This window comes from Galeopterus variegatus, unplaced genomic scaffold (genome assembly GCF_000696425.1).
Source record: "Galeopterus variegatus unplaced genomic scaffold, G_variegatus-3.0.2 Scaffold3229, whole genome shotgun sequence".
NCBI classification, from domain to species: Eukaryota; Metazoa; Chordata; class Mammalia; order Dermoptera; family Cynocephalidae; genus Galeopterus; species Galeopterus variegatus.
In genome coordinates this window covers 98,308-121,126 of record NW_007729340.1, presented here as the reverse complement: position 1 = coordinate 121,126, position 22,819 = coordinate 98,308, and the positions used below count along the sequence as shown (strand labels likewise).

The window sequence follows — 22,819 nt, the reverse complement described above, 5'->3', positions numbered from 1 at the left end:
GCCAGAAAAGGAAAAAAAAAAAAAAAAAAAAAAAGAGCTGGCTTTAAATTACTCCAGGAAAAAAAAAAAGGAGGAGAAGTACATTAAAGATTGGTAAAATGCTGATAATTGTTGAAGTCGGATGATGGTTATATGGGGGTTTATTATCTTCTCTGTACTAGGTTTGTTTGAAAGTTGCACATAAAAAAAAAAAAATGCCCAATATCCTAACTGAACTGTAACTGAAAATGAGATACTGGGTTTGCTGTTGTAAGACAATCAAGCAATTCCATTTTTGTAGACACTATTTGGCTGTATTATTTGTATCCTAAGCAACTTCCTGGGATTACGTGATGAGGTACAGTTAATTCCACTAATTTTAGAATTCCCTTCTATGAAATCCTAAAGATTGGCTAAGATGAAATTCCAGTCTTATTTTTCCAAAATTTCGTGTCAAAAGAATACATGTTTGGAGGTTTCACTCAATATTTTCAAGAGCCTATGTATTACTCTAAAACATTTAACAAGTTTGCTAATAAAACACAGGCATAAAGGCAACCAACCACAAAGCTAGATAACCAATCATATTAATAAATGACCCCAAGAAATGTGTTTTACACTCAAAACAAACACAATTATTTAACACGTAAGATATTTTTCTATTCCTCCCACCTCCGTTTCAATTCTTTAAACAACAAATAGAACTTCCTAAGTCTAAAATATTCAAAAAATATTGCAACTAACCTTTATATATGCACTTGGGTAGATCTTATGAACAGCATCTCCAGGTGCACGGCCGGCTTCTCTGTCTAAGTAGTAACTCTGTACAAAGACTGCGTGGTCGCTAAGGCACCTGACCCAAACATCACCTTCACCTTTACATTCCAACTGCACACCTTTGCCTATATGCAACCTTAGGAAGAAAAAAGGAATTACATTTCACCTTGACAAGTATTTAAAAATAAAATTTTAGTTCAGATTATACAGCATGTTTAACAATGGAAAAATTAAAAAAGGATATCATATGAAAACCATAACAAAAAGATAGCCATTGTTAACATTTTTATTTCCTTCGTTTTTCTTTTCCTATTCATACATAAAAATTATTAGCATATATATAGTGCTTACTATGTGTAAGGAGCACTCAACACGAATTCTCATTTTACCCTCACAACTCAACGAGGTAAATACTATTATTCCCATTTATTAAATAAGGCAACTAAAGCTTATAGCTACACTGTCCAAATCAATAGCCACTAGCAACATATAGCTATTTAAATTACATTAATTAAAATTAAATTTAAAATTCTGTTACTCAATCACATGAACCATACTTTAAAGTGCTCAATAGCTACATGTGGCTAGTGGCTACTAAACTGGACAGTGCAGATATAAATCATTTCCTTCACCACAGAAAATGCTATTTAGCCAGCACTGGCTTACTTTGTTAAAGTCACAGGGCAAGCGACAGAGCCAAGATTATATGCTTATGCACACACACACGTCCTTAAAGAGTTCCGATCATACAGTAGCTATAATTGTGTTTTTCTGTAATATTTGATCTTAAGCATTTGTTTCATTATAAAAACTTTTTATTAACATTTTAATGACTACATTGAAAAAATGAAAGTTTATAATTTACTTAACCATTTCCCTTTTATTACCAATTTTTCAACATTATACATAACACTTTCAAAAACATCTGTTCTCATTTTATATTATTTCCTTTCAATAGATTTGTAGAAATAATATATGGTTACAGAAAAAAAAAATTAGTTTTCAAACTGGATTCCAAAAGGTCTAGTTACTATTCAAAACACAGAAACCTCACTAACTTAAAAAAAGGCTATATCTTATCATTACATATTAAACAAACATCTATAATTAAAACGGAGTGCTTACAAATTCCGAATTTTCTATGATGACCTTTATTCCTTTTATCTATATGTAGGAACATATATAACGTACATGGAAAAATATAACCTCAAATAGAAGACAATGTACTCAATTTTGCAACAATTATCTAACTATACAATCAATACCTGGCTCTCTCAATGGCTTCCGTCCTGTGGACATTGGAGAGCTGACCCAAGCAGAAGCGATCTCCTCCAGAAGGGTCCACATATCCATCAACAGTAACAATAGGGCAGCTTGAAGGAACCTTAAATGTCTCTCCTACCTGAACATCCATTTCAAAGTAAGCAATGGAACACCAATACTCAGGAGCTATAGGAAATAAATGGAAAACAACATTCACCCATGTGAGAAAGCTAGAAGGCTTTCACTTTCACTCCATGAGACAAAGCTTTTCCTAAAAGAAAAGGTGACAGGAGGGGAGAGGGAAATGAAAAAGCATCCAAAAGAACAGGATAAAAATAACACAATGCATTAAAAAGTAGAAACATCCATGTCTTCTATTTTCCAGTTCAGTACCTAGCACTGAAACTCTAAAGTCACTTTTAAAATCTAGAATTTGGTCCTTACCTCAAAGGACCAAGTCAACTGAGAATTTAAAGAACAGAAGTAATCAGAATCTAAAATAAATTATTTTACTGTGATGTTTCATTTGACTGCAAATTTTTTTCTAGGTAGTCTGAACTTTTATTTTTTTAAAACACACTGACCCTAAGACATATTCCAGGGAAGCGTTCTTGAGTAACATCAATCCACAACTTATTTTTGCAGATCCCTAATTAAAGAATGTACATAAGTAAGTAGGCCTTTCTAGCCCTGAATTAAGGTTCATTACACTCTAACAACACAGTTTTTGTATGCAGGAATTCTCACTTGTCTCTTGGGTAAAAGGTCATTTGTCCATATATATATGCTGTAACAAGAGATACTTTTAGTGAAATCAATTCATGTTAACTACAACAATTTTAATTTTGAAGATGTGTTTAGTGTATGCGTTTGAACAATAAATGATTTTAAATGACTGAGTAAAAAAGGAGGTACTACTCAGTTTGGTTTGCAAATATAGCTGATCAAGTACTTCTAATTTTTGTTTGAATACAACACTTATTACATTGAGTCCATATACATGAAAATTATTTGGTTTTCCTTTTTTAACTCATTTAACAGACATCTACAGAGTATCAAGAGGTCATTCTAGGCACTGCACACAACAGTAAACAGGACAGCTGTAGTCCCTATTCTCACAGTGGTACAAAGGGAGACAAGCAAACGAATGAACAATAACTCAGATAATAATAAACACCTTGAAGAAAACAGAATAGGGTATGGAACAAAAGATGACTGGGAAGAACACTTCAGACTGGATGGTGGGGAACATTCTATCTGAAAAGGTGAGATCTGAAAATCCTTGTATCCATGTGAAAACTGCAGACAGAACATTTCAGAGAGGAAAGCAAAAGCAAAGACCCTAGAGTGAAAATGAGTTTGTTATATTTAAGAAAAAGAAAAAAGTCCAGTGCCATTTATTATAGAATGAAGAGTAAGTACAGTTTTGTCTGCAGATTTATCTGCACCTCATTGCTATACTTGTGAACTTTAAACCAGAATTTGAAAACAATAAAACTTTCAACAATGTGAAGAGATACTTAGAATCACCAAAAAAAAAAAAAAAAACCCAGATCTTTTCATACAAAAAAAAAAATCCTAAAATGAAGTATACTTGATGTTTAAAATTAAAAACAAACAAAAAAACTATATAAAGGCTATGTACCTAACTGCTTTCCAAAATGTTGTCAAGGAACAAAGTACTTTCCAATGAAGAGTTAATATAACAGACCACATGAAGACTGGATATTCAAAAACTTAAAAATTCTAACATTTTGCCACATCAATCTAACCAACTCATCTCAAATATAAACATTTCTTTATATATATATTTGATTATGATTAGAATATTAAAGCAGTGATATACTAAAGTGTCTTCTTAAAAAGCCAGTTTTGAAGTATTTATGAAGTTATTTTCTATGGTAAAATTCTTTATGGATGACGTCACATTATGGCACGGACAAGAAGCTTCAGCAAACAGCTGGTAAATATACTAGGTGAAGCTAAAAACTAAAGAGATTGTCTAAGACAAGATAACAATTACCCAATGTTTTGGCAGCAAAAAAACAGTACAGCACTTAACAAGGTCTTTAAATAACCAGTCTAAAAGGTAAATGTTGTTACAAACAGCGCCCTGAAATTGTGAATGTTTATAATGCTGGGTAAGAAAATGAGGTCCAAGTACATGCATTCCCTAGTTCCTACTGAAGGAAACTCCAGAAGTAAAGTTCCACAGTAAGCAACCTTTTTCACATGCAGGTCAAGTCAGGGGGATAAAGGGGGAGTTTTACAACCTCTTTGATTAAGTAAGAAAAATATACTTTTATCGTCATGAATTGCAACATGCGGGGGGGGGGGGGGGCATTTGCTTTGGTTGGTTAGAGAGAGCACAGTGCTAATAAACAAGGCCCAGGGCTCAATCCCTGTACTGGCCAGCTGCCAATTAAAAAAAATGAATTGCAATTGCACATAAACCTTATTTTATTATTTCCTAATCACAAAGGTTTTTTTTTTAAATTGGCTAATATTTCAGACACCGTACAACAATGATGGTTATACAAAGCTCCATCTCTGAACAAGTTTAATATGACGTGACCTGATAGTACTGGAAAAAGAGTTTTAAGTAACTTGATAAAAAAAAAAAAAAAAATGACATCAGAGTTGCACCACAGACCAGAGATGAAAAATGCAGCCTAGGAAAGCAGGAAAAAGGGAGTTGCTATTTGTGAGGACAGAGAGGCCTAGACATAAAGTCCCAGAGAATCTGGCTGTGCTGGGATACAGAATACTATGTGAAAAACTTTACTGCTCCACTCTTAATTTGCTAAATAGTCAGATAGGAATATTTTTATTTTAAAAACAGATGGAGGTAATAGGAAACACCCATTAAAACTTTCTGGATCTCTCTTTGTTCTTTTGCCCCAAGGACCAAATACCATCTATATGACAACCCTGCAGCTTCTCAAAACTACCATCTACAAAAGAGTGGAACTACTCAGTTCAGACAGGGCTTTCTTAATGCCCCAACTTATTTGAAGGGGAGTGAGAATATTATGTGCTGACTTTAATTTTTGCTCCTAACTTAGTGAAGTTAAGCCAGTCTCATTATGCCCATGGGCTGGCCAGAGAAAAGGTTTTAAAAGACTGAGTTAACAACATGAATTTTTTTTTTTTACAACATAAGAACGTAGCTAAATATTTTTCATCATAGAGAAATGTATTATAAAACACAGTTTTACCAAATAAATATTGTTCAATTATAATGGAAAATTTAAGTCTCCAAGGCATTACCTTTAATTTTCGGGGAAAAAAAATCATTCAAGAAAAAGTTAAAAATTTGGTTTAATCACCTTCTATGAATTATTCCTTTTATTATTCAGATCTGAATAAAATGCCCTGTGAGAATCTTTAATGAACACATAAAAAACACACTGTAACACAGACAGAAAATCCATTAAGGAGAAAATTTAACTAGTAAATATATACAATTTTAAAAATGTTTCTGTTCCACCAGCAGCACTTTTCTCCTAACCAAAACAAATATGAGGGGTCTTCAGAAAGTTCATGGAAAGATTCATGTTATCTTTTTTTTTTTTTTGTGACCGCTAAGGGGATCGCAACCCTTGGCGTGGTGTCGCCAGCACTGCGCTCAAGCGCACCAGCCATCCCTATATAGGATCTGAACCCGCAGCGGGAGCGCCGCTGCGCTCCCAGAGCCACACTCTCCCGAGTGCGCCATGGGGTCGGTCCTTCATGTTATCTTTTAATTCTATTTTTCCATGAACTTTTTGAAGTACCGTTATATTATCTGCCTCCTAAATCAGCAAAAGTTTATTAAACTATCATATCTACTGCTAGTGAGCATGGTAAAACTGGTTCTCATACTGTGATGGGGTCAGTGTAAAGCAATTTGGCCTTTTGATCCAGAAATTCTATAAATCTCTTAAAGTGAAATATGCAAAAAGTTATAAGCACAAAGATCTTCCCCTCAATTTTTTTTTAAACAGCAAGAAGAAAAATTGGAACCAACATAAATAATCAGTAACAGAAACTATTTACACAAAGAAAATTGTGTAGGTCTATTTGAGAACTAGAAGTTACTCTTTAAATTAATCATTATGAGCACTGTGGTTCTATATTTTTAAAAAATCTTTACTGGAAATATATATTAAAATATTTACATATAAAATGATCATTTGGGATTTGCTTCAAAATAATACAGAAGGGAGAAGGAGGGTAAAAGTATGAATGAAACAAGATCGGACATTAATTGATAATAGCTGAAACTGAGAGATGAGTAAAATGGGGAAATTTACTATACTACCCTGGTATGTTTGAAATTCTTCATAATAATTTTTTTAAATTAGGGAGAAAATTGAGAGTATGCTTACAAAAAATATTAAGGTGATGGGTTAGAATAATATATTTGCATTTTTTTTTCCCCTTTTTGTCTTTTTTACTGACCAGTAACGGGATCGCAACCCTCGGTGTCACGCCTGTACCGCACCCGTACCGGGGACCGGCAACGGGATCGCAACACTCGGTGTTGTGCCCGCACCGCGCTCAGCCAGTGAGCGGCACCCGTACCGAGGACCGGCAACGGGATCGCAACCCTCGGTGTTGTGCCCGCACCGCGCTCAGCCAGTGAGCGGGAACCGGTCTCCACATGGGATCCGAACCTTCAGCGGGAGCGCCGCCGCGCTCCCAAGCAGCGCACTCTCCAGTGCGCCACCGGGCCGGCCCATATATTTGCATTTTTAAGTTAAGAAAAATAGATATGAAGGGTTAGAAGGAAAAAATTCAAATTCCTGTGTTTGTGTCATAAAGGACCTTCAGTATTTATTTTCAAACTTTTTCCATTTTATTACTTCTATACTTTAAAAAATTATATACAAACTTTGAATTGAGGAAAGCTACTTAGCTATTTACTCCTTCAACATAATTTAATCAAATAGCTTCTAAATTCCTGTTAACCAGAGATTCCTAAATATCTCTTCCAAGACAAATACAATGAATTATTTTTCTTTTCAGCATCTACTTAAGATACTTCCCTGACTTTTTAAGCTAATTTTACAGATGTTCTATTTTGAAACCTAGATTTATTCTGCTGCACATTTACATATTCAGTGCTGAAGTCAGCGTTCTCATACTTTTTATTTTAGCAGAAAACATAGTTCTTATCTTTTCTTTCAGAGACAGTTAGAATGAATTAAATATAGTCTATATATGACTATATTGATTACTCTTAAAAGCTGTTAACTCGTGTCATAATGAGTATTGTACTTATCAGAAAAGTTATATTAATTATAATATAACCCGTAATTATATTAAAACCTGCATGTGTATGTTTCGATTACCATAAAGAAATCTAAATATATGTATGACTATATTGATTACTCTTAAAAGCTGTTAACTCGTGTCATAATGAGTATTGTACTTATCAGAAAAGTTAAGCTACCCCGTAATTATATTAAAACCTGCATGTGTATGTTTCGATTACCATAAAGAAATCTAAATATAAGGAATCAATTTTGAAATACACTTACCAGGATGATTGGAAATGGGAGGCTGGAATGCAAGCTCATTGTGAACTGGCCCTAAAGAAAAGACAATAAAAATCCCATTTTTATTTATTAAAAGTTTTCCAATGCTAAACCTTTTAATAAACCTTACTTAAATACTACTATCATACCTTAGGAGTTGTTTAGATCAAGCTTATGCAATGGCTAAGAACTTAAAAGCTTAGTTTAGATTGCTTTTTAATTATAATAAGCAAATATTCTTGAATTACTTTTGTGGATATTTAACAGCTTACATTTTAGTGCTATGTGCAAAGTGCTATTCAGCAATAGAGTTTTACATGCAATATTTAACACAGATTATAAATGAATTATTCATGTAACATGTAATACAATGTAATTTATAGCACAATGTATAATAATAATTTAAATTGTTAGGTCTATTCTAAAAATAAGGGCTTATGTTAACTAAAGATATTTACATAATGAAATAGTAACTATGAAAGCTTATTATGTGTTAAGACATTGTATTAAACACCTCACTTGAGTTATTACATTCATTTCTTGCAATACTACTTGAGGTAGATACTACTATTATTATATTTAAGGCTTAATGAAGTTAAATAACTTGCCAATGGTCACATAGCTAGTTAAGGGTCCGAACCAAGCACCCTTAATAAAACTATGTTGGCCCAGGCAGTCATTAAAAATCATATTTTCTTAAGATGTAGAAAAACAGTAATATAACTGAAAAAAAAAAGGAAGAAGTAACAATATACATATAGCATGACCCCCTCGTCCCCAAATTTATATATACCCATTTATATGACTGGAAGGAAAATGACAAAATATTAGAAGTGAAGATCTCTGGGTGGTAGGATTCTGGGTAATTTTAATTTTCCTCTTCATTCTTTTCTGGATTTTCCAAGTTTTCTTTGGTGCTATAAATCTTATAGTGAGAGTCAAGAGATTTATGTACATGAAAGACTTTTACTCTTGATTTTACTAAACCAAATGAATAATGTTCCTCCTACTCTACCTGAAACTACAGGCTATCAATCTGTAGGTTATCCTTCCCAACCATGCCTGCACAAAGTATCAAGAGATTCAACATCTGAGTATCTGTGGTACATTGAATACTATGGTGAGGGAAACTCTGAGAACTTATCACTCAAGGGATTTCAATCCACTATGAGTGGCATACAAGATACACATGAGATCTAAGAACATATACAAAGCAAACAAACAAATGAATGGAATTCAATGTGGTGTTAATGCAACATCAGCAACAGAGAAATAAATGTATTTAGTAAACATCACTTCTCTAAAACAAAGGTATGATAATATAACTATGAAAAATAAATAATACTATTTACAAAAATACTGAGAAGCACTAATTATTTAATGAGAGTAAATTGTATGATGAATAAAAGATGTAAAAACATTTTTTAAAAAACAAAAAGAAAACAAAGTCCTACAAAAGAAAAAGCCCTTACAACAAAAACAAGAGCTTACAGTAATGTCCGGGATGGGGCGGCATAGGCGGGTGGTGCTGAAGATGGCCGTTTTGGTGGTGAGGCAAATTAGGTGTGTATGGTGCGGTCCTACTTCCAGTCCAGGTGGTAGTGCTGTCTAAAAATTAAGGCCCACATGGATTAATTTGCTTTTATAAAGGCTGCCTATTTTTTCTCAACTACTTAAAAGATTTTAAAAAGTATGTACATACTATGATGGTAAGTAGCTGGCTGACCAGTAAATCCATTCTGCTGCTGTCCTGGCTGAGGCCCTGAAGCTATTTGCAACAGTCCTTCACTATGGCTGCCTGCCAGTATACTGGCAGGCTGACCTAGAGGAATGAGAAGACATTAACATGGTACATTTATAGGTGCAGTCCTATGATCTTATAAAATAAATGAAGGACCAATAATACCTGATAATACACAATCATAAAGATGGGCAAAAAGTGGAACTCACCCATTGCCTATTAAATAAAAAACCTCAAGTCATGTATAAAGGCAAACCTTAACTTGAAGAAATTCAAAATTATTCCTTTTAAGTAATGTCTAGCCAATTTTAGTGGACTATTTCTTCACAAATATTCTCCAAATGCCAACAAAATCCCATTATATGTCTAGCCTATCATATTAATTTCTTCAAAAGCATATCAGTTCACTCCTGATCATTCCATCCAGCTCTCTCTGGACCTTTCTGATTAGGACCCCAAAAATCCAGGTTCAAGAAAATGATGAAAACTGGAAAGCTTATTATTATCAGCACTGGTAGTGGTAATGGCAGAAGGCTAGATTGATAAAAAGAAAAGCAGAGTAAGCAAATATTTTAAATGGGATGTGATGGGGAAGCTGAGGAAGTTAAAAGAATCTAGCTCCACCGTCTAATTGATATAGGTTGAGCATCCCAAAAATCTGAAATCCAAAATATTGCAAAATCTCAAACTTTTTGAGCACTGACATGACACCAGGTGGAAAATTCCACACCTGTCCTCACATGACAGGTCATAGCCAAAACTTTGTTTCATGCACAAAATTATTAAAAGTATTGTATAAAATTACCTGCAGGCTATGTGCATAAGGTGTATATGAAACATAAACTAATTTCTTGTTTAGACATGGGTTGCACTCCCAAGATATCTCATTATGTACATGCAAATATTTCAAAATCCAAAATTGAAAACACTGGTTTTTAGCATTTCGTCTAAGGAATACTCAATCTATACAGCATTTCTTGGTTGAAAACAAAAAAACAAAAACAAAAACCACCTATCAGTCTACTTCGAAATTTTTTCATGTGCTTTTAAAAACCAAGATTTTAACCCTCAGACTTGTCCAAAAAAAGAAAAACAAAATAAGAATCATGTCTTTTCAAGAACACCATCATATTCACAGATTTCCACAAAATTAGTTGCCCTCTCTATATGTAATATAGCAGGACTAAGCTTCCTCTGGCTTCTGTTCTATTCAAAACCCATTCTATGATATTGCTTACTGTCTTACATTTTTAAGGGTTTTTTTGTTTGTTGTTTGTTTTAGCAAAAAAAGCATGATTTCTTAAAGCAAGCATTAATTAAATCAATTGTTTAGCCCATTTAGAAAGCACTGAAATGTCATAATTGTTACCTGTCACTGGCATCACCTCATTCTTTTCTCATCTAAATGGGAGTGTAATTATATAGAACAAAGTATGTCAACATTGCTCAAAGTATCAAGGAAAAGGAACATTTTTCTTGTCTCTACATATCACGTCCCTAAAAGCTAAGGATTGTAAAATCAAAAGCTAAAGAGAATATTTCAATACCCCCCAAATTATTTATTTTTAAAGATAATGCTTTTAGCAATCTTCTTTCCTACTCATCCCCCAAATTTCTGCAAATTATCTTTAAAGGTTACTTATGTTTTTGCTTGTTTTTAACAATTGTACATGCTATACACTTTTAGCTAACTTGCAAAAACTATCACTACACAGAAATTAAATAATTTTAAATTACAGATATTTAGAAAGAAATCATGAAGATATTCAGATGCTAAATTAACATAAATTGTAAAGTGGCTCACTGCAGTTAATCTTTACTGAATATTTTCATTACATAATTCCAAGTGCATAAGATAAAGTTAAATACACCTAAATCAGCTCATGTAAAATAGCCTTCTAACCTCTATTTTAGTCCAATTTCCTTTTTTTCTTTTACTTCTATTAATATTTTTTGATATCTAGGGGAACATTTTGCCACAAGTTCTAAAACCTGCAGAATTTACCATTCGACTATGAAAATCTACCCCCAAAATATCAAGACAAAATTAGCTGCATTTCATTCACACACTTTTTCTGGACTTCAAATAGAAATCAACCAAACAGAACAGAACATCAAAATGAAGTCACTTTAGTAAACATTAACAAAGGCATAGAAATTCAATCTTCAGATAATTTAAACAGATGTAGGTGGCTGTGCTCTAGCACTAATCTATGCTCAAGTGGTTGCAAAGTACCTTCTTTCATTTTCTCTCACTACCTGCTGTTTGTGAACCATATTCCTAAATTGGTTAATGAAAAGTAGACAACAGAAGCACCAAGTAATTAAGGGCCCAAGTTCTAAAGTGCTTAACCTACACAACCTACTTAGAATATGCTGTCCGTGCTGAGATTGTCATCTCTCATGTAGCAAACCAAAAAGATACTGCTTTGAAGGTGTGAATGAATTAAAGAGAGGAAAATTTGGTACACTTTACTTTAAAATTCACAATTGCAGAAATCAGTCCCCCATTTATTCCAAAGACCAAAATTTCTACATTGAATCTGATCTGATATTAAAGTAAATACAATAAGAGCCCCTTTGGTAGCTACTAAGAAACTATGAGTCCAGATCTATCAACAATCTATTGCTGGCCTTAGATACAATCCTTTTAGCAACCAGTTACAAGTAGCCCCATAAACATGCCTAGACAATGCTCTGTGATTAATTAAAAAAAAAAAAAAAAAAGCAGCAAACTGTCCAACCTTTGGTGACTGTGAAAACAAATAGCAGTAATAACAGAACCACGTCATACTGCCTTGATTAGGCCCTGAGAAAAGCTGAACCCAGTGGCCCTCTCCCTCCTATGACATGACAGAGAAGGTAACACCTCTGCCATGGGAAGAACCCTTTTGAAACAGACTTCTCATTAAAAAATAAATACATACATTAAAAAAGAGAGAGATGTAGAATTTAGCTTTATATCAAAATTGACTAAAATACTTAATGTCTATCTTGGGGGATATATGTTATAAACAAGTTTATCAAGATCCCTTTTTCTGTGCTTGCACAATGGGAAAATGAGATGACTACTATAAAGTAAAATTCTCCCAGATAAAGCAAAGAACACTGGATTAAAAGAAAGGCTGTACTCTCATTAACACAGATCTTTCTAAACATCTTAATTCAAAACTACTTGTTAACTACTTAAATATTTATCTAAAATCTATCTGAAAGCTCAAGAGGCTCCTTCCTTCTGCATGTAATAGTAAAGTATAAGTTAGATAATTAATCTAAATCAATATTATAATTAAAGCCATTGCTTAAATTCCAAGTGGCAGTACATCAATATAAGAGCATTTAAATAAATTACAAACACCATTTTTTCCAGGGCTGACCCGAACACCTATTTAATACTTGTTTACCTATGAAAGATGCCACAGTACTTTTAACTTTTAATTTTTACTTACTTGAAATTTTCCTCCAAGTGACTATACATAAATATTCAATGGTTAGGAAAATTCAACTTGCTGACTACACCTGATTCTACAACTCACTTGTGGAAGCCACAGGAATGTTGGGAAAGTTGGTGGTGCCGGTAGCATTAGATTCAGCGGGAGCTAACAGAGCTGGGGTGCTATATGTCTCCGTCGATGCACGATTACTTGGTGGATGCTGGATGGTTTGAATTGAATGTCCTTCAGTGGATAACGATGGCTGTCCCTCAAAGTCATGAACATATTCATCCTTCACCAACATACTTGGTGGAGCTGTGTGGAAAATTAAACATATTGTAAAATTTTATAAGCTCTTATTCCCCCCCAAAAAAATATCTTATAAGCAAGTATAACAACACCTAAAATCAGCTATAGTATAAATAACTCTACTTCAGAATTTTTTTCATATTATTTTTAAAGCATACTACTTTATCAGTAATATCAGCATTTATTTAGAGGTAGTAGTATCAAATATATTTTATCAATCAATCTGACTCTTTGAAATCTGAAGCTAGAATGTATTCCAGCAGCCTCCAACAATGGTCCTAAAGAGGTATTCCTCAGTTTCTTGATAAACCTAGAAGTAATAATCACCTAAATACATAATATGAGGTAGGCAAAAACCAAATGGCTGGGAAAATGTTTATCCAGCTGAGAAAACCAATTATTCAGCCAAAATTAAGACTTAGTACTTAGCTATATCTTTTTGCTAATTTCGCACTGCAGAGATATGAATGGGATCTGAAAGTTTTCCAGTTCCAGTATCTAGAATTACTATTAAGCAACATATTCTTTGAAAATGAAGTATACTGAATGTCCCGTATAGGTTTAAAACCAAACAGAAATATCCTACATAAGTCACACTGAAATTTCCTCCTAGAAACCCAATTCAAATAAGGATGTTTGATAAATATGTGGGATGAAAAAACTCAACAATCAACATCTTTCACTTATGTGGTTACACCTCAATAGGCAAAGCTAGACTCTAGCTGATATATCATAACACTTTTCCATTAACAAACTAAGGAATGGTTTGCTTTGTTGTACAAAAAAAAAAAAAAAAAAAAAAAAAACTGAACTGCATTTGTAGTGTCAATTCTCTGCCCAGAACCTCCCCATTTGTTTTGGGGCTATTGTTTTGGGATTTGCTTTTTATCTTTAGCAAACAATCTTTTACTGCTTCTGAACTAACACTATTCCATAATTTTACAATCCATTCAACTCTAATATTAGGTTCTCTTCTTAAACCAGTCAATTAATAATCGACAAAGTCATTCCCTTTTCCACTAAAACCCAGCATATTGCTTCCCTTACCTTTCTCTATTATCAAACTTCTTAAAAAACTATTACATGTAAATATCAATTAGTTACATGGCTATCTTTTATTAAACTGAGACTATTTCAAAGCAGTATAAATAACCCATTGTTCAAGTTTCTATGTACAACCTCTTAAAAAGCATCAAGTTATAATGATGTTATTTTTAAGACCCATAAATTCCACTCCAAAAAGGTGCTCTTCAGAACATTCAACAGAAACAAAAAGATAATCAAAAGGATGCTTATTACATCATTATATGTCAGTAAACACTGGACATCACTAATGTTGGTCAAATTATAAAAATAATACAAAGAAAAAACTGGGGCATAAAGTGGGTACATCTGCATTTTTTCAGTCTTTTATTATACTCTTCAACAAAGTTCCGCGATTTTCTTCACATAGATCCTGACACCTCTATTTAGTTCCTGAACATCTTAGGGGGCGTTTTTTGCACTACAGGGATCTGAACGCTTGATCTTGGTGTTATCTGCACCACATTTTAAGTTTTTTTATTGTTATAATAACCAGGATCTTTTTACCAATATATTAGTATTGCTAGTACATACTCATAAGGACAGACTACTGATTTGAGGATATAACTAGTTAACTTGATACTCATGGCTTCTGCTTTTCAGTTGACTCTTCAGATTAATGAGCAATCATAACATCTTCAAGTACCAACTGTATTCTGCTTTTAGATAGCTATGCCTCATAAATTTTTCTTGTCTTAATACGTATGTTGGCTAAACCTTCCCAAATTTAAGTTTGGGACTTCTACAAGTCTACAGATCTCTTTAATCAAATAACCTAAAACATGTTTCTTAGGTAAAACTAAAGGTATCAACAATGATAAAGTCTGCAATATATATTTCCCAAGAGGAAAACAGCAAGTTACAAAATACTATTGTACACTATGATCACATGCTTGTTTTTAAAATTCATATACTGTAGGTTAAAAAAAAAAAAAACCAAGGTCCAGAACAGTGTGCACGGTATGCTTTTCGTGTAAGAAAGGAGGGAAATAATACCTGTATTTTTAGCACCAGAAACTAATAAAAGTGATTACCTGAGGTAGGGGGGAATGGGGGCAGGGGTGAAAGCACTTCTTTTCACTGTATACCTTTTTATAGTATTTTGATTTATGGACCATGTATTGCCTATTCAAAAAAATAAAATTAAAAAAAAAACATATAGTATATATTTTTTTAAGTCCAGAAAAACAGACACTAAACTGTTAATATTTCCCTTCATGGGCTAGTATTCAACAAATTCATTCATTGAAAAAAATATTTCTTGAGTACCTATGTTCTAGGTACTATTCTAGCAATTGGGATATATCAATAAACAAAACAAATATCCCTGCCTTCATGTAGCTTACAGTCTTTGGTAATATTTTTCTATTGTTTAAATATCTAATAGCAAGCACACATTGCTCCAGCTTCAGCTGGCTGTCTAATCCGGGGCGAGTTCCTTGATCTCTCCAGTCACCAGTATGGATAATCCCACCTATCATGTAGGAGTATTATAAGAATTATGACACAATACTCATAAATCATTTAGCTCAGTACCTGACACACAATGAGTACTCAGCAAGTGTTAGCTATTATTATTTAACCATATTTTTAGAGTAATCATAAACATATACAGTGATTGCAAACTGTCCTATGAGGGGTAAAGAATATATCCCCTATAGGCAAAAAAAAGCTGAAGCCACTGTGTCCATCCTATGTCTGTGTTTTTTACCATCAGCAGGAGGCAGGCCACAGCACTTGTTTGATACTACTGTCACTCTCTTACTTTTTCTTTTGTCCACTACACTACCAGTTCTCTAGAGTGGAGAAAACATACCTTGTTTATCTTAACGTCCCTGGAACCTTACACAGCACCGGACATTAAATAATTGTTGAAATAATACACAAGTCAATGTGGTCATGGAAAGTTTCATGGAAGAAATGAGACAGGCTGGACGTGGTTACAAGACCCCAACTCAGAAATGAAGGAATTATTCCATTTTCTTAACTTTTAGTTACCTGGCCTTGTACTACACTTCTTTGTCCGAATCTAGGAGTAGTGAGAAATACCTGTTGTTTCCTGAGGAATTAAGTCACTGAACACCGCTTTTATATAACCACCGCTAGGGGGATCCACAAGGCTGAATACAGTCCTAGAGAGTCACTGAAGAGAGGTCATCAGTCCACACAATCCCATCAATAATCAGTACTCAGAACAGCAATAATTTTAGGATAGAGGAGGAGTGTGATGAATCTTCAGAATTTGGACCCCCTCACAGCCACCCTCATAGGGAGATTCTGATATAGTTATCACTGAAGTCTCCCAACCCATAGTACCCACTGAGTTAAATGCCTTAATTCTCCAAAAACATGGGAGAATACTGAAGACCTGAATGGTGTTCACTTTCAAAGAAAAGAAGTGATGTGATATCAATGTCTGCGTGACAAAGAAGCGGGGCTTTAACCAATCTGAAAACTACCTTCCCAGACCATGACAAGACTTCCCATTACCAACCCACACTTCTCAGAAACCTACTAATTATTAGCAAGTACCACAAGGCACTGTGAAAGAGTCCTCTATTATTAGTGAGGTGGAAGAAAAGTAGAGAATAAAAACAAACAGATTTGTATGCACTTCCTAAATTTTGTTTAAGGTCACATGATATTTCTGCCCCACCTCTAAGATTCTGTAACAAAAGAGGAGCTAAGCTAATTTCCCTCCAAATCAACAGCACACACCTTTCTAAGATGATAGTGGCCCTTTATCAGAGTTTCTCTGCACATTAATTAGTTCTTACAGAAGTTTTAGTTCATTAACAAGTTGGAAGTAACAGAGATAAAGATTTAATAGTAACTCCATTCTCCAATATTACATGAAAAAAGCAAAAAAAAACCACACCCATTTGTGTTTCATTTTCTCATCTCAAAACTCTTTTTAAAAAGGATTAGATAAGCTGTGATTGGCATATACTTTAATTAGCCTTGTTTAATTTACTCAAAATGTAAATGATTGAAAAAATACTAATATATGTAATTTTAAATCATTCTCAACATTAAAAATAAGTTAGACTGAAATAAAAACTAAAATATTGTTTTTAAAATTTTATTTTTAATTGTACATATTTGTGGTGCACAGTGTATTGTTGGGTTTTTTTTTTTTTTTTTTTTGTCTTTTTAGTGACCGGTAAGGGGATCGCAACCCTTGGTGTGGTATCACCCGCACCACGCTCAGCCAGTGAGCGCACCGGCCATTCCTATATAGGATCCGAACCCGCGGCGGAAGCGATGCTGCGCTCCCAGTGCTGCACTCTTCCCGAGTGCACCACGGGGCCGGCCCACAGTGTATTGTTTTGAATATTGGGTCTTTTTGTTTTTAAGGTGAGTCAGGTGAAACACTGGGAGTGTAGAAGAAACAAAGAAATCTAACTGGTTGTGGTCAATTAGTTTTAAACACCACTGCACTCAGACTCATCTATTAGTATTTTTAAAGAATATGTTATACACAACTCCAAATTAGCAAAATTACAGGTACTTGTATCCATTTAAACTGGCTCTGTGAGATTTTCTTCCAAAATAACCAGTTTTTATCAATTCATAAAATATTTTCCATTGTATTTATGTTTTTGGTGCATTCCTCTATCATATTTTTTAGAGTATTTTAGTTCATAAATGACAGTTCAAATCCAAAGAGCCAATAAGTGATTTAAATCCAGTTTTAAATGGTGATGCATGCCAAAAAAAATCTACATTTCCAAAGCAATAAGTTTTTTTCTTGTTAATGTTACTGGCACCCACGCAAACTAATTCTAGGTGAACAAAAAAAAAAAAAAAATAGAGGGGACAGGATAAAAGAAAATAGAGAAAGTTACAAGAAACAGATTACCTACCATTACTCTGCAGTGTTAATCCTGAGAGATCTTAATTTTTTTTAAGAGTAAAAAAAAAAGAAACATTAATTATTACAATGAATATATTTCCCATGTTAAAAATTACAGAATGTAAATGTAAGCCACAGACTACAAAACTTCATGAACCATTTCAATTCAGAAGTAGCATAAATGTCATCTAAAAATACATAAGCTAAGTATTTAAAGTCTATGTTGATTTCCATCTTATTTTCCAAAAACAATGTTGCAAATGGCAAAATATCAACTACAGATACTTAGTTTTAGCAGTCAAAATACAAGTTTGTTCCCAAGTTCAAACTTAAATACTTATATTTCATTAAAGACTTCTGCTTCTTTAACCTTATTTGAAGTTCTAAGCTATCTCCAAATTCATAATTTAACTTAGAAAAATTAAAACACTATTAGAATCTTTTCTCTTCATATTCCTAAGGATAACAGCAAAGTCTACTTACCAATTCCAGGTGATACAACTCGTTCATAGTGATATGGATTCACACAAACACTATCACATTTTAAGTCAAATGCATACTGACAATATTTAACATGTTTTAGTTCATTTTTGTGAAGATCAGGCCACCTCCAGAGTCGGGCATAGATCACATGAGGAAATCCTTTCCGACCAGCCACCTAGGAAAATTAAAGACCATTTATTGAACACCAGTTATGTGTCAGACCTTATGCAAAACACTTTATATGTGTTCTCAGTCCTCACATGCCTACAAGTCAGTAGGTTTATAATACTGACATGTGTCAGTATTATAATTCCCATTTCATAAATGAGAAAACTAAAGCTCAAAATAACTAACTTGGCCATGTTATACAGATCTAGAATTTGAACATAGGTATAATTTCAAAACCTGTGCTCAGATTTTAAAAGTACAAAAAGTAGGAATTTGTTGTAGAAACTATACCTAAGGTGTAGAAATGAAATTTTAGAATCTAACAACGTAGGATTTCTATAAGTTTCTTTAAGCACAGGAGATGTATTATATAGCTCTCCATGAAAAACGTGACCAGTGAAACATTTTGTATCAGTGGAACATATAATATCAGATTTCTAAATTAGAAAGGACCAAGTGTAATTCAGTTTTTAAAACATGCACACAATACTAAAAAAGAAAAAAGGTTACAAGGATGAATACTGAAGTGCTAAAGTTAGTTCTCTCAGAGTGTGGGTTTTCTTCTGCTTTTTATTTCGACTTTCCAAACTTTCTTCACTAAACTTTTGAGTCAGAACATTAATAAACTTTAAAGATATATCTTTTACACACTTCCATATATTCCCATAATGCATATTGGTACTGGATGCATAGTATCTGAAGAGATGGAGCATGCATTAAATTATCCTGTAGTAACTTAAGAGGAAACAAGATTTTTTTCTTTTTAAACACAGAAAAACTCTAGTATCTACTATAAGACTAACCTGAAGCCTTCCGTCCAATGTTCTCTGTATGGTAACACATTTACTAGGATGAGCTCCATTTGTGGTTATAGCTGTTATTAAAGAATCCAATTCATCTTTTTTCTCCTTCAGCTTCTTTACCAAACTTTCAATTGCTCTTTTTGCAAATGTTTCACTCTCTCCACCTTGTCTATGGCACATCAAACTATGTACAATGCTCAGACAGGCATCATTACTTGTTGGTGTATTCGTAATAGACATATTGTCCATTTGTCAAGTTTCTTCTTTTAAATCAAATATGCCTCCAACTTCCAAAGCAATATTGATCTTCTGGAGGCAGTGAAAAACAATGGCTAATGTTGCAAGGAAAATCCTTAGACATGTGGTATTCAGGATAACCTAAAATAAAAAATTTAAAAAAAGACAACACATTTCACAAAATAGATTCAATTACTAGAGAAAAGACTGAATGCACATAATTGAATTTGATGCTTAGAGTTTAAAATTACTTAATTAAAATGTTGCTGTTTCTGACATTCCAAAAATATTAAAGTTAGACCTTATTATTATAGAGGCATACTCAATCAAGTCTTGTTGACTATACTAGTCACCCCAAAGTAAAATCTTAATAGGACTTCATAAAAAGATTATTTATGAGGGTTGGCCAGTTAGCTTACTTGGTTAGAGCATGGTGCTGATAACACCAAGGTCAAGGGTTCAGATTACTGTACCAGAAGCCACCAAGAAAAAAAAATTACATAAAAGATTACTTATGAGGATCAGCACTTTAAAACATTCTTAACAGTTAGTTAAATCTAAAAGTCTTTCACTAATATATATGAAAAATTCACCATCACCTGGTACGAAATGCTAACAGTTAACACCCATCTTTGTCACTGATAATAAAAAGACAAATAGCCCAATTTTCAAATGGGCAAAAGGACTTTAATAGACATTTTTCCAAAGAAGATGGTCAATAGGTACACGAAAGATGCTCAACAACATTAATCATTAGGCAAATGTAAATCAAAGCCACAATGAGATACTACTTCATACTCACTGGGATGAACAAATCAAAAAGACAGACAATTATAAGCATTGGGGAAGAAGGAGAGAAACTGGAAACTTCATACATTGTTTATGTGACTACAAAATGGATATGACCTAGCAATTCCACTCCTAGAAATTCTACCCAAGTGAAATGAATACCTATGTCCACACAAAAACCTATACATGAACATTCATAGTGGCATTGTGCATAACAGCCAAAAGGTAGATACAACCCAAATGTCCATCTACTGACAATTGTATAAATACAAGGATACTTCAAATAGTTCATGGGCAGATTCATATCATCTTTTAATTCTATTTTTCCACCAACTTTTTTATTTTAAAATTTAATTATGCATATTTGTAGAGTACAGGGTGTTGTTTCAATACATGTATATTCTGTACAATGATGCACTTAGTGTAGACAGCATATCCATCACCTGAACATTTATCTTTACTTTGCATATTTGTAGAGTACAGGGTGTTGTTTCAATACATGTATATGCTGTACAATGATGCACTTAGTGTAGACAGCATATCCATCACCTGAACATTTATCTTTACTTTGTGGTGAGTATGGTCAAGACCACAAACTTTTTGAAGTACCCTCATAAAATGGGTATATCTACACAATAGGGTATTATTCAGCCATAAAAAAGGAAGTACTGATACATGCTACAACATTAATGAATCTAAACAACACATGCTAAGTGAAAGAAGCCAGTCACAAAAGGTCACATATTATATAAACCCATTTATATGAAATATTCAGAAAAGGCAAATCCATAGAAACTGAAAGCAGATTAGTAATTGCCGGGGGGTGAGGAAAATGGGAACAAAGAGTGACTGCTAATGAGCATGGGGTTTCTTTTGGCAGTAATGAAAATGTCCTAAAATTGATAGTGGCGATGGTTGCACAACTCTGTGACCATTGTAAAAACCACTGAACTGTACACTTTAAAATAGTGTATTTTATGGCATATGAATTATATCCCAATAAAGGTGTTATTAAAAAAAAAAAAAAGACCACTAAATCCTTCGAAAGATTTTAGGTAAATTATTCTCAAAAGAAATTAAAACACAGAAAGTGACTATTAAAGAAGAACCCATTCAACATGCACAAAACTAAAGGAACTTATTTGACCTCAAGATCCTACATGAAATAGGAAAAGGCTATCAGCCTAAGAATAACAAGATAAAGCAGAATTGGAACCTGTACTTTGCATGCTGGGTTGTTTTCTATTTTTCGTTGATATTATTGCATTACAGACTTACTTTGCTTTTATTTTCTTTTGCTGTTTACTTCAATCTTTAAAATCCTCCTCCCAGAATTAATAAAACTAACTCATCATTCTTCTACCAAAATCTGTTCCTCTTCTGATGACCCTTATTTGTTAAAGCATCAGTTCCACTCAATCACCCAGCCTTGGAAAGCTTGACAAATCATCTCTGACCTCCCTTTCTCTTTCACTACCCCCACATTCCTTCACAAAGTTACACGACTCTTTACCTTAGTCATTTCTATTTGTCTCCTTTCTATTCTTCCTGCCACTGCTGTAGTTTTAAGCCTCATTAGAATTTATATCAATCAATTAAAACACAGAAAGTGACTATTAAAGAAGAACCCATTCAACATGCACAAAACTAAAGGAACTTATTTGACCTCAAGATCCTACATGAAATAGGAAAAGGCTATCAGCCTAAGAATAACAAGATAAAGCAGAATTGGAACCTGTACTTTGCATGCTGGGTTGTTTTCTATTTTTCGTTGATATTATTGCATTACAGACTTACTTTGCTTTTATTTTCTTTTGCTGTTTACTTCAATCTTTAAAATCCTCCTCCCAGAATTAATAAAACTAACTCATCATTCTTCTACCAAAATCTGTTCCTCTTCTGATGACCCTTATTTGTTAAAGCATCAGTTCCACTCAATCACCCAGCCTTGGAAAGCTTGACAAATCATCTCTGACCTCCCTTTCTCTTTCACTACCCCCACATTCCTTCACAAAGTTACACGACTCTTTACCTTAGTCATTTCTATTTGTCTCCTTTCTATTCTTCCTGCCACTGCTGTAGTTTTAAGCCTCATTAGAATTTATATCAATCACTTGGTATTTAACACTTGCTTTCCTCTATTGTTATCCACTTTACATAAATGCCTGTCTCCTCAACTCATTATAAACCCCAAGAAGAGAAGCAGTTTTTTCTTATCTTTGAATATCTGGCACTTCCTTGCATTCAATAAATACAGTATATGTTGAAGATACTCTTTCCAGATAACCAAAAGTTACCAGCATGGGGGTTTTTGAGTCAGAGATCTGGATTAGAATCCCAACTTTCCCACTAAGTAATCAGACAAATAAAGTTAC

At 33.6% G+C, this 22,819-nt stretch overlaps 1 protein-coding gene across 2 annotated transcripts in view; it reads right to left on the bottom strand.

Annotated features, from left to right (window-relative positions):
• SMAD4 (SMAD family member 4) overlaps nt 1-22,819 on the bottom strand; it is a 59,250-nt gene that overhangs the window by 14,701 nt on the left and 21,730 nt on the right. For both annotated transcript variants that reach the window (XM_008584337.1, XM_008584338.1), the window contains exons 2-10: nt 19,419-19,796; nt 18,448-18,622; nt 17,975-18,004; nt 12,819-13,031; nt 9,244-9,363; nt 9,033-9,149; nt 7,545-7,595; nt 2,022-2,205; nt 724-892 (exon numbers count right to left, since the gene is read on the bottom strand). In XM_008584337.1, coding sequence (XP_008582559.1) covers nt 724-892; nt 2,022-2,205; nt 7,545-7,595; nt 9,033-9,149; nt 9,244-9,363; nt 12,819-13,031; nt 17,975-18,004; nt 18,448-18,622; nt 19,419-19,667 — 1,308 coding nt within the window. In that variant the 5' untranslated portion in view covers nt 19,668-19,796. The remainder of the gene's footprint in view (nt 1-723; nt 893-2,021; nt 2,206-7,544; nt 7,596-9,032; nt 9,150-9,243; nt 9,364-12,818; nt 13,032-17,974; nt 18,005-18,447; nt 18,623-19,418; nt 19,797-22,819) is intronic.